Genomic DNA, 13,764 nt, shown 5'->3' on the forward strand with positions numbered 1-13,764 from the left:
ATATATATACATGATGCACCTTTTAGTTTGACCAACTTTTAAACAGCTTTTAGAGTACCATTTTCAAATTTTGGGCACATTTCCTTGATTACATGGTCATATACATTATTTTTTTATACATTATTTAAAGTAAAATCAATGAGATTTTGGAAGTTTGTCTATTCTGTGAAGCTCTCTGCATGTTGACTATTTTTATATTTTAAATTGGATTCATATCTGATGAACTTCTAAACAATGGAAGATTAAAAAAACTTCTTATGAAGGCAATCATTAACCAGGTGATATGACATATGTTCTGGATCAAAAATGTAGCAAAAACAATTTGAATTAGTAACTCAATTTTTCAAAGATCTAGGTTGCATATGAAAAATGAAAGAGCAACAACAATGCGTGCAATAATATGTAATTCAACTCGATTTGCTCTTAACAGGAGTTTGTGTTAAGCCATTACAAATGTTTGCAGTCCTTGGCCTACTAGAGGTATTAGGCTTTTATTTATTTAGCAGTGACTGCTTGCTTGGTCCCAAAAAATATAACCTGTTTGGATAAGAGAGCAATTTACACAACTAATAGAAACATTGGTATTATTTTGCTCTAGTTTGCTTTAAATTTGATCTATGTTTGTTTTTCTTGTACTAAACCAATCAAAATAGAAGAAATTATTATGACCAACTTTTCAACCGCCATATATAGATTTTAGGTTCAATTATAGCTATGTAAAGTTTTATGGGATAGTCTAACTACTTACTAACTGTAAATTATGAACTACTAACTGTAAACTGTAAACTAAAGATTGAGGTCAACAAGTATATAAAAACGTCTCCACAAATATTGCAAAAATGTTCTTGTATTTACTTGAAAAAAACTTCCCTAAGACAAACATCACAAAATCTTAAACAGAAACACTGTAAAGGTAAGCTACAATTGCACTGAAAATACAGAAAAAATTATAAAAAACCACAACAAAAAAACTATCTTCCCAAGAATTGAAAATAATGACCCAAAATGCAATTGTCGAAACAAAGCAGAATGCCCCCTGAATGGTAAGTGCAAATTCAAAAATATTATATATAAATGCATCATTGCAGTAAAAAATAAACCCAACAAAGTTTATATTGGATTAATGGAAGGTGAGCGGAAAACCAGATATAACAACCACAAATCATTATTCAGTAATATTAATTACAAAAAGTGTATCGCACTATCAAATTACATCTGAGACTTAAAAAACAATTTTAATGAAACCCTTATACTAACATGGTCTACTCTCAAGTCTGTACCCCCTACTCAAATATTTCCAAAAGATGCCCACTATGTCTGTATGAGAAATTTGCTATTATATCGTATCTAAAACCTGAGGAGCTGCTTAACAAAAGAAACAAAATTGTATCAAAGTGATGCCACGAAAATAAGTTCTTATTAAAAAAATACAAAGATTGTTACAAACCTGATTAACAATTAAAAACAACTACATTAATCTACTCCATATATCACTAGGCTAACTAATAAATTACAAATACAAAGCTATTTTATTTAATTTCATAACATTATATATATCTTTATATCAATTTTAATTTTTGTTTATTTAATATATATATATAATGCACATTATCACATAAACAAATATTTTAAACAATATTAAACATATAATCATTTCACAACTATTAGTTAACTAAAAACAAATTAATAATATTGTTATTCTAACTACTAATCAATTTCCGTCCCATAATGATCTGAAATACAAGTATAAACCATAACGCCCACAAAATAAATCTTAGCAAAATTAAACTTTTACTACTTGCCTGATGATTGTGGTAACACATGAAATTCAGAGTTGCAATATTAAATTATATTATAAACATTAGCATTTAGTTAATTCCTGGTACTGCAGGTAACAGTAACATATATACTATATATATATATATATATATATATATATATATATATATATATATATATATATATATATATATATATATATATATATATATATATATTTAAACATCTTTGCTTCCAACAAGACTGCAAGCAGCCACTAATTAAAGTTGGAAGTTACTGTAAGAGAAAAGATGAAGATTGTAGAGCAAGATAACGATTGACGGACGATTTAAAAGATTGCAAATTAGATGAATCAGGAAAGCAAGATGAAGGAAGCAAATTCCAAAGAACAGATGTTCGAGAAAAAAAACTAGACGAATAACATTTTTGGAGCACTTAGGAACAGTCACAGAAAAAGGATGACACTTAATTGAATGACGAGTAACACGAGAATGAATTTTAGTAGATGGCACAAGAGACGCTAGCTTTTTAGAGCAGTGCCCATTATAGTATTTGTAGAAAAGAGAAAGAGAAGCAACATTACGACGATGTGATAATGGTTGAAGGTTGGCTGCAAGAGCAGGTCCAACTATGTTTACAATGCGTTTTTGCACCTTGTCTAAAAGAGAAAGGGCATCATTAGAAGATCCGCCCCAGATATGGCAACAGTATTCCATACAAGGCCGGATTTGAGATTTATAGAGATAGAGAATAGAATCCAGAGTAAGAAAGTGGCGAGCTTGATAAAGAGATGCAACCTTAGCAGATGCTAATTTTGCAACTGATTTGATATATGGTTTCCAAGAAAGATTGGAAGTAAGAGTTAATCCTAGAAGATAAAGAGTAGGTGACTCATCGAGTACCTCACCGTTCATAAATATAGGAAGATCTAAATTATTGCGATAACGATTGGCTGAAAAAAATTGAGTTTAATCGGAATTAAAGTTCACCAGCCACTGTGAGCCCCATGCTGTAGCAGAAGTGAGATCCCTTTCAAGCTCAAATGCCCCCTCCAAGCAATCAGAGGGTGTTGGTTTCTTATCATAACAAGAATATATGGTAGTATCATCAGCAAACAATGCCACCTTAGATGTGAGAATATCTGGAAGATCGTTAATGTAAATTAAAAAGAGCATAGGGCCGAGGATAGAACCTTGAGGAACCCCTGAAGTTACAGAATAAGAAGAAGAGTGTTGTCCATCGAGGACAACTTTTACACTACGATTGGAAAGGAAGGATTCAATGATCTTAAAGATGTAGCCGGATACACCATAAGAAGAAAGTTTATGGAGAAGACCAGCATGCTAAACTTTATTAAACGCTTTTGAAATGTCAAGAGCAATGGCCTTAACCTCTACACCTTCATCTAATGCACGATAAAACCTGTCAGTTATTACTGTTAGCAAATCTAACACTAAGATCACAAGATGAGACAGCTGAACTCAAATTAGTCTCACAAAGAGCAAGTAGGTCTGGTGAACTTTGCAAGAGATAAGACTCAACAGAAGAAAAGTTACTTCGAAGACCACGAATATTAGTGAATGATAGGTTTAAAGAACTTGGTGATGATGATGGTTTTTTGTGTTTTATAGTTTTTGGTACTTTATTCATTTTTAAATTAGATTGAAGAACTTGAATCAAAGCATAGATAGTACTTAGAACACCGTTTAATAGCCCAAGCAATTGCCTCATTACTACTAATAAACCCTAAGCCATAACAAAGGGCTCCAAATGTGGCCTCCGCAATGCACACCAAAAGTACAAACAGGGACACCATCCATGCGCAACATGGCATTGTTAATACTTTGATATTTTTCAGCTGTTGATGGAATCAGCCTCTCTGAGAGCTACCACAGAGTTCGAGAAACCTGACTACCAGCCGGCCTCAGAACCATAAAACTGAGTTTTAGAGCTGTACCCTCATAAGGAGATAATAGAATGAGTTGCCTAGTCATAAATACAGTGACACAAGCAAACCCATGCATTGAGTCAAGAAGATCCAGCATTCAACATCCTAAACTGGAAACAAGGTATTAAAAATACATCTGGTCTACAGATAGAATCTGTTTACCCCTTAAGTCTTTGCCTAGGAGGCCTTCTACAAGACAGTAGCTGGGTGCATTTAACATCTGCCCAAGATGAGTATTTTTATCGAGACACCATCTCTAGCCTTTACTCAACCAAGAGCCCCAAGGCAGGGGGTGTTTTAAATCGGAGTTGGCATCTCCTAGCCTTTGCCTAAAAAGGCGTATCCTACAAGGCAGCAGGACATGAAGCAGAATGTACTGGGTTACATGTTACCAGTAGCAGGATAACCTGATCTGACAAGAAGCAGGATAACCTGACAAGCAGGATAACCTGACAAGTAGCAGGATAACCTGATCTGACATGAATATATATATATATATATATATATATATATATATATATATATATATATATATATATATATATATATATACATATACAAACAAATATCTCAAGAAAATATACAGGGCATTAGCCAGGGAAAAATTTTATACAGTGTTTCTGCAATATTGAGTATTGAAATTTTGAAAAGTTGATAGACCAGTTCTGCAGCTAGATATTTATTCATAATCTTAAATTATTGGTTTTACCAGTATATATAGCTTGTTTTTGTTTTTGTTTTTTTTCAAACATCTTTGCTTCCAATAAGGCTGCAAGCAACCACTGATTAGAGTTTGAAGTTACTGGATGAGAAAAGAAGAAGATTGTAGAGCAAGATAGCAATTGCCGGACGACTTCAAGGATTGCAAATTTCATGAATCAGGAAAGCAAGATGAAGGAAGTGAATTCCAAAGAACCTATGTTCGAGAAAAAAAACATTATGACAATGTGATAATGGTTGGAGGTTGGCTGCAAGAGCAGGTCCAACTATGTTTACAATGCATTTTTGGACCTTGTCTAAAAGAGAAAGGGCATCATTAGAAGATCCGCCCCAGATATGGCAACAGTATTCAATACAAGACCGGATTTGAGATTTATAGAGATAGAGAATAGAATCCGAAGTAAGAAAGTGTCAAGCTTGATAAAGAGATCCAACCTTAGCAGATGCTAATTTTGCAACAGATTTGATATATCATTTCCAAGAAGGATCGGAAGTAAGAGTTAATCCTAGAAGATGATGAGTAGATGACTCATCGAGTACATCACCGTTCATATATACAGGAAAATCTAAATTATTGCGATAACGATTGGCTAAAAAAAATTGAGTTTTATCTGTATTGAAGTTCACCAGCCATTGTGAGCCCCATGCTGTAGCAGAAGTGAAATCCTTTTCAAGTTCAGATGCCAACTCCAAGCAATCAGAGAGTGTTGGCATCTTATCATGACAAGAATAGATGGTAGTATCATCAGCAAACAATGCCACTTTAGATGTGAGAATATCTGGAAGATCGTTAATGTAAATTAAAAAGAGTATAGGGCCAAGGATTGAACCTTGAGGAACCCCTGAAGTTACAGAATAAGAAGAAGAGTGCTATTCATCGAGGACAACTTTTATACTACGATTGGAAAGAAAGGATTCAATGATCTTAAAGATGTTGCCAGATACACCCTAAGAAAAAAGCTTATGGAGAAGACCAGCATGCCAAAATTTATCAAAAGCTTTAGAAATGTCAAGAGTGATGGCCTTAACCTCCAAGTCAGCTGTAGAACAAGAAAATCGAAATCCATATTGATGGTCAGAAAGTAAGCTATTTGATTCAAGATGAGAAACTAAGTGTTTGTTAACTAAAGATTCAAAAACCTTGCTTATGATAGGAAGAATACTAATGGGACGGTAGTTAGACGAATCAGATCGCTCTCCAGAATTTTTGAAGATAGGGATAACAGATGCCGCTTTCCAGCAGGCTGGAAAACAAAACTTTGATAAGCACTTGTTGAATAGTTTTGAGAGTATAGACGACAGCTCCAGAGAACACTTCTGCAAGACAATAACAGGTATGTTGTCTGGGCCACAAGCTGTAGAAGAGTCTAGGCAGGAAATCATTTTAGATACAGAAGCTGGAGTGATACGAATGTCAAGCAATGGATTGACCTGTTTGTTGGCAATATCAGGTAGAATGCAACTAGTGAAATCAAGAGATGATATTGATGAAAAGTTTTTAGCAAACAGTTTGGCTTTGTCTTTAGGTGAGGTGACAAAGTCTGAACCATACAAGAGAGGTGGAATTACAGATTTGCCCTTATTATTAATACCATTAAAGATTCTCCAGAAGTCACGAGAGCCTAATTTTTGAGATGAGATACAAGATTTCATGACCTGAGAATAGCGGGCTTTGGCGTTAGACAAAACCTTTTTACAGTTGTTTCTAGCAGTAATAAACAGACGTCTGTTTTCTGGAGAATTGTTTTGCTGATAGATATGGAAGTAATGGTTTTGATTGGCAATCGCAGCAGCACAGTGTGAGAAAAACCATGGAGGAGAGTGAGGCTTGACCTGAAATTGTCAAGAGGAAACAAAAGATTCCATGCCAGCTTGAATCCACGAAGTTATGTAAAAAGTACATTTGTCGACAGGAAGACGAAAGATTTCTACCCAAGGGCCATCACAAAGAAAATCACAGAAAGAATCCCAGTCAGCTTTAAAGTAGTTGTAATAGGTACAATGATAGGAGGATTCAGGTGATGAAGAAGAATGAGATATTAGTTTTAAAGAGATCAAACTGTGATCAGAAGCACCAAAGGGTGAATGTGGAGAAACTGAGCACTGACTTGGGTCAGAAACAAGACATAAGTCGAGTAGAGAAGGTAAATGATTCAGGTTGTCTGGAAAGCGAGTTGGAATGTTGACTATTTGAGTTAGGGATTGAGAAAGGGAAAAGTTGTAGGCTTTAATGCCAGCAGAATCACTGACACTAGAGCCAAGCCATTCAGTGTGGTGAGCATTAAAGTCACCGACAACAACAATACTAGCTGATGGATAAAGAGAGAGGGCTTGGTCAATATGATCAAAAATAACATTAAAAAGAGTGCAGCCTTGATATGAAGGAGAGCAATTTAGAACAAACAGAAAGGCGATAGAGTGAAGTGGTGCTAAACGAAAGCACATGAAAGAATAGTCTGTGGATTCAAACCTAGTTTCACAACAAATAGGTGAATTCTTATGAATGTAAATGCCCAGGCAAAGCATGTGACTATTGGAATCTTTACGAATTAAAGGAAGATAACCATCAACACTTAGATCGCATGATAAGACAACTGAACTTAAATTTTTCTCACAATGAGCAAGTAGGTCTGGTGAACTTTGCAAGAGATACAACTCAACAGAAGAAAAGTTACTTCGAAGACCACGAATATTAGTGAATGATAGGTTTAAAGAACTTGGTGATGATGATGGTTTTTTGTGTTTTATAGTTTTTGATACTTTATTTATTTTTAAATTTGTTGAATAACTTGACTCAAAGCATAGATACTCAGAACACTGTTTAACAGCCCGAGCAATTGCCACATTACTATTAATAAAACCTAAGTTGTAACAAAGGGCTCCAAATGTGGCCTCTGCAATGTACACCAAAAGTACAAACAGGGACACCATCCATGCACAACATGGCACTGTTAATACTTTCATATTTTTCAGCTGTTGATGGAATCAGCCTCTCTGAGAGCTACCACAGAGTTTGAGAAACCTGACTACCAGCCGGCCTCAGAACCATAAAACTGAGTTTTAGAGCTGTACCCTCATAAGGAGATAATAGAATGAGTTGCCTAGTCATAAAAACAGACACACAAGTAAAACCCATGCATTGAGTCAAGAAGATCCAGCATTCAACATTCTAAACTGGAAACAAGGTATTAAAAATACATCTGCGCCAGCCTAATAGATGAAGTAGGGGTGTGAGGATGGTCAACAGATAGAACCTGTTTACCCCTTAAGTCTTTGTCTAGGAGGCCTTCTACAAGACAGTAACTGGATGCATATAACATCTGCCCAAAATGAGTATTTTTATCGAGACATCATATCTAGCCTTTACTAAACCAAGAGCCCCGAGGCAGGGGGTGTTTTAAGTTGGAGTTGACATCTCCTAGCCTTTGCCTGAAAATACGTATCCTACAAGGCAGCAGGGCATGAAGCAGATTGTGCCATTAGATGCTTTATGTAAATAGTGCCATTAGATGCATCAAGCTCATTTACTTTTTGAAAGTAGAGATTAAATGCCATTAGAGTATAAGTGCCATATATGCCATTAGAGTTTGCCAAATGCCATTAGAGTTTAAATACCATTAGAGTTTAAGTGCCATAGTAAATAGATTCTTCAACTAAATAGTGCCATTAGATGCTTCAAGCTCATTTACTTTTTGAAAGTAGAGCTTAAAAATTTTGCATGAGTATCTTTATTTAAATAAGTAATAAATAATATTTAAATAGCATTTAAATAATTCAACTTTCTTGTTGGTTACTTCAATATTTGAAAAAACAAGTTTTTTGAGTAAATTAGGAGGTTGTTTTAAAGTAAATACTGGGTGAACTTTAGAAAAAATATTAGAAAAAATACTTTTAATACTTTCATTGAAAGAAACTTGAAATAAAAAGTTTGCTTTAGTTACAAAACGTTTACAATTAAGATTGCTATAGAATATTATCATAAAAGGTGATACTTTAGAAAAAAATATTAGGAAATCTAAGTATGTGTGTGTGTATGTACATATATATAATTATGTGTGATACTTACGATAATAGCATTACATCAATGGGTTCATTATCAACTAGAATTTCAAGCTTATCGCTACAATTAACATCTTCTTCATTAAAATACTCAATAAGCAATTTGTGATTAAGGCCAACAGGAATAGTTGTTTCAGTTATAGTAGATTTCATAGAGAAGTTCTGAAAATAAAAAACCAGCGATAATAAATGGACCTCTAAAACAAATTCAAATGTATATTATATAAATAAAAAAAAATTGAAACGAATTGCAGTAAATTAAAAAAAAAAATCAGCTCTAAAAAATATTCATTTTTACAATGGATCAAAGAGCTATATCTTTAAAAATTTAAATTGGAACACCAATTGTCTACATGATTCAATGCTTTCAAAATAGACAAAGCAATTTGTATTAAAAATTTTATACATTATAGTCATCATAAATTGTTATGGATGATGTCATAATGACATAAATCAGATTTATCACTGTGAATTTTTAGACTCATTAGGTCAAATAATCTAATACAAGCAAGATTTAAAAAAACAGCTATAAAGCCATAAAAAACTTAGAGCTCCTACTTATTTACATACTTCATTACTTAATGTAACATCTTCTTTTTCTTAATGGTGACCAAAAAAAAGTTATAACAATTAAACAATTATAAAAGATTTAGATAAAGAATTAAAATAAGATTTAGATCTTATAAAAGATTTGCCAAAAATGTGACCAAAAAATTTTTCCAACAACTTCTTTTTCCCATCCCTTCCTAAGTTTCCTTAAATTTTTAAAACTTTCATCATTAATTAAAAAAAAGAAAAAGGAAACTGCCTCACTGAACTTTAAAGAAACTTAAATATATTTTTGTATTTTCTATTTTAGTTAAATGGATTTGAATAAATGTTAAACAAACACTTGAATAACATCATCGTGGTTGAGAGTTTAAGAAAGTTTATTAAAAGGTATATAAAAACTTACTAGAGACAAATCTCAAAATATAGTTTTACATCACTAACTAGATCAACACATAACAAATTTTCTATTTAATAAACTTATATAAATTTTTTAACTTGATGAAAAAGTTGATTTTTTTAAAACACTGATTCATTTTTTATTATTATTATTTTTTTATATTAAACTCAAGACGTAAACTAGAAATAAAAAAAGAAAGCAAGAGCAATAACAATTTTATTGAAGAAAAAAGATCTTATAAAGCTAAGATAGTCCTTGATCTGAGACTATAAAAAATCCAAAACTGAAGTATAATGAAAAAGGATTGAGAAAAAAACTTACCGATCCTGATATTGATCCAATATTACAATGTATTAGGCCAGATATGCTTGATACATTGTAATAATGGAACTTAAATGATTCAAAACTTATTCAAACTCCCACCTTCTACATTCCTGGTAGTACCACACTTATCTTTTTTTTTTTCTATGCTGGAAGTAATAGACAAATACATTTTAAAAAATTTATCTATTCTTAACTTTTGTTTAAATGTGTCTGAGCTATTGCAGCTATTGCAGCTATTCTATATTTCTTATTTTGGTCAGCTAAAATCTGCCTAAAAGCCATAACTTTTAAATGTTATTACTGGGAATATCTATACTTATTATATAGGACCACACAAATTATTGACCAATTTCTCTTCTATCTAACATTAGCAAAATATTTGAAAAAACCATGCACAACAGACTTTATAATAAGGGTGCACTGATGCATCGACATCAGCCCGCCAATGCATCGACTATTTAGTCTATGCATCGGCATTGGGATTAGTCTTGGTAACCATCAGCTGATGTCGATTATTTTAAAAATTTTATTTATTTTTGTGTTCCTATATTGTATGCAAAAATATAATTATTCTATAAACGAAAATGCATGAATAAGCCTAAGTTTTTTTATAGACATATCTCCAACCACTAAACCTTTAAATACTTTTTGAACCATTTTTTATCAGAAGCTACCTGCATTTAGTGTCTTTTTATATTAATGGAAAGCAATTATATGACTTATGGATCCAACCTATACAAAGAGATAAGTTTAAATTCAATAAACAGAAATGTAATGTAAAATTAAAAAAAAAACTCTGCAAGATTTTCCTCTTTTTGATATTTACATTTAGCAAAATTTACAAATTGCTTTGAACGCTTATTTTTGTCTATATCAAAATATTCTATTAGATTATTTTGATTTATTCATATATATATATATATATATATATATATATATATATATATATATATATATATATATATATATATATATATACATATGAATGAATCGAAATAGTCTAATAGAATATTTTGATATAGAAAAAAAAAAGCATTTTTCATAAATATATATATATATATATTACTAACTATATTTAGAAATTAAACTTAGAAACAAAAATAAATAAAAAATAAATCAACAATGAGCAAAGCATCTAAGTAGTAAGCAAATTATAGCAAATAAACAAGCATTAAAATTGACAGTTAGCAATATATTTGAAAAAAAATCCTAATTTACCTATTAGTAAAAAAAAAGAGTACAAAATTGAATTTATGGCCAATGCCGATGCATCAGTATCGGCCTGTACTAATTGGCATTGACATCGGTTAAAAGTAGGCATCAGTGCACCCCTACTTTATAGCTTTCTTGACAAAAATCAATGTCTCTATAAACATTAGTAAGAATTTTGTAACAAACACTCCACAACACATGCACTTATTAAAATAGCTGAAACTTTGAGAAAAGCTTTTGCCAATAAACTTTTAACATTTGAAGTGTTTCTTGACTTAAAGAAAGCTTTTTATTCTGTTGATCAATCCATCCTCCTAAGTAAATTGGAACACTATAGTATCTTAATATCTCTCTAATCTTTTCAAAAACTTAGCATTTTGCTGAAGACACCTACTTACTCATACCAAACAAGTCATTGAAAAAATCAGCAAAGGTATTATTCGTGATTTATCCAATCTACTTTAATAGTTGCACTCTAACAAATTAAGTCCCCTTCCACTTCGAAACCTGTTTTATCGGCCCTGAATATTATGGCTATTGTTATTAGCATCATTATTATATTTGATGTTAATATTATTTACATTTTATTTTCATTTTTATTATTGTCATTATTACTTATTAATATTACTTAATATTGATCTGTAATATTTATCAATATTACTATTATTGTTTGTAAGATTATTATTATATTATTATTGTTATTAATGTTATTGTTATTATTATTACTAATATATTCATTACTATTGTCACTACTATATCTAATATTATTATTGTTATTATTATAATTTTCCTCATTAACTTTACTTTAAAATTATTATACAATTGCTATTATTATTTAATTGGTGTTTACTTTAGATTAGTACTTGTACTATTTGTAAATAACCATGAAATGTAAAAACTTTTGTTTCAGAATATATGTCGTTACTGTTGTTGTTATATATATATATATATATATATATATATATATATATATATATATATATATATATATATATATATATATATATAAATATATATATATATATATATATATATACATATATATATATATATATATATATATATATATATATATATATATATATATATATATATATATATATATATATTCTAATTTCACGCTCTCACTGGTAGACACTTTGAAAATATCATAAAATATTTATTATAAATATTATAACTATCATTTTAAATATTTTTTTATGATTATTATTAACTATTATTATAAATATACAAATAATCATTATAAATAATAATAACTATCATTTATTATTATAAATATACAATTACTTTGACATGCATTTATGCACCTCCATTATTTTGATATACATCTATAAACCTCCGTTTTTTTTTAAAATAAAAAATAGATTTATTTCAGGTCGCTTAACTGTAGAATTGAAATATATATATATATATATATATATATATATATATATATATATATATATATATATATATATATATATATATATATATATATATATATATATATATATATATATATATAAATTTTTTTTAAAGTTTTTTTATAATTTTTATGTTTTTTAATTTGCTTAAAAAAAATTTGAAAAAATCCATGCTTATCACTATAATTTTGAATTGATAATTTTACTGCATAAAAATAAAATTTGAAAAAAGTTTAACATTTTCAGTAAAGAAAAAAATTATACTCTAGAGTTTCACTTTTAATCTGTGATCTCTTCTTAAAACTTATTTTATTAGATTTAACAACTAAGATTTCTGTTATACAAATATCTATATAGCCCATTAAATAACCTGAACAAGCAATAACTATTAACCTAATTCTAAAATAAAGTTAAATAATTATGTTTTATGTAAAATTAATCAAAAAGCTCTTGATTAAATTTTAATCAAATGAAATTTATTTAAATTTGATTAAATTCCCTAGTCTTGTATATTTACTCACTTTTTCTAGAATATAAACCTTGAGTTTTAATGGATTTATTGACTATCTATATATAAAGATACTTATTGATAGTAAAAAAGTTTATGTTCTTTTTAGGAATTTATACTCACTTTGGTCTCGGGAGGAATGAGTTTTATGTGTTTTGAATTGCTTCCTATATTTTTAATGCAAATTGTCATATCATAATGCACGTGTGGCTTAGCATTACGAAACTCTACCTTTTCAGGCTTTATTTCAATACCTTTATTAGCCATAAATTCCACTAGAGGCTAATAGTCAATCCAATTTTTTAAAAAATGTCAAATTATTTGAATGATAGTTATTAATTATTTGAATGATAAAGTGGATAATCTAATATATATCAAGATAATCTGAAAATATAGATGCCAGTTTGTTTGTTATGGTCATGGTAACGGCATAACGACCTTCCTTAATTTAAACAAAAAGTTTACGGAATGTTTATAACGCTTCGATTTTTAATCGTAATTTTTCCGTGATTAGGCGTACACACCGTTGCGGAAATAATTTATTTGAAAAAAATGTCTACCAGAAACGGTTTGCATTTTGGAAACCACGAAACATCCTACTATAATAACCTAAATTTTGAAAATATTCTGTCGACACCAGGCCCGTACGCAGGAAGGGTGCGTAGGGTGCGTACGCATCTCCCCCCCCCCCATCAATTTTCGAAAGGTCCACATTTTATATAATATTATATTTTTTATTGGAAAAATTGCACCTTTAACTGCATACAGCATACGTTTTTCGTTTCATATTGATTAGATTTTTCTATTCTATGGTACTATACACTTTTGACGTCGCTAAGTCTTGTCGTTATGAACACTATAA

General features: G+C 30.3%; 1 protein-coding gene across 1 annotated transcript in view; it reads right to left on the bottom strand.

The window, feature by feature from the left end:
- Positions 1–13,370, bottom strand: part of LOC100210504 (cilia- and flagella-associated protein 47) — a 96,877-nt gene extending 83,507 nt beyond the window's left edge. Inside the window, exons 1-2 of the mRNA XM_065793158.1 lie at positions 13,026–13,370; positions 8,514–8,668 (exon numbers count right to left, since the gene is read on the bottom strand). Coding sequence (XP_065649230.1) covers positions 8,514–8,668; positions 13,026–13,169 — 299 coding nt within the window. The 5' untranslated portion in view covers positions 13,170–13,370. The remainder of the gene's footprint in view (positions 1–8,513; positions 8,669–13,025) is intronic.
- Positions 13,371–13,764: the final 394 nt, after the last annotated feature.

Source organism: Hydra vulgaris, chromosome 03 (genome assembly GCF_038396675.1).
Source record: "Hydra vulgaris chromosome 03, alternate assembly HydraT2T_AEP".
NCBI classification, from domain to species: Eukaryota; Metazoa; Cnidaria; class Hydrozoa; order Anthoathecata; family Hydridae; genus Hydra; species Hydra vulgaris.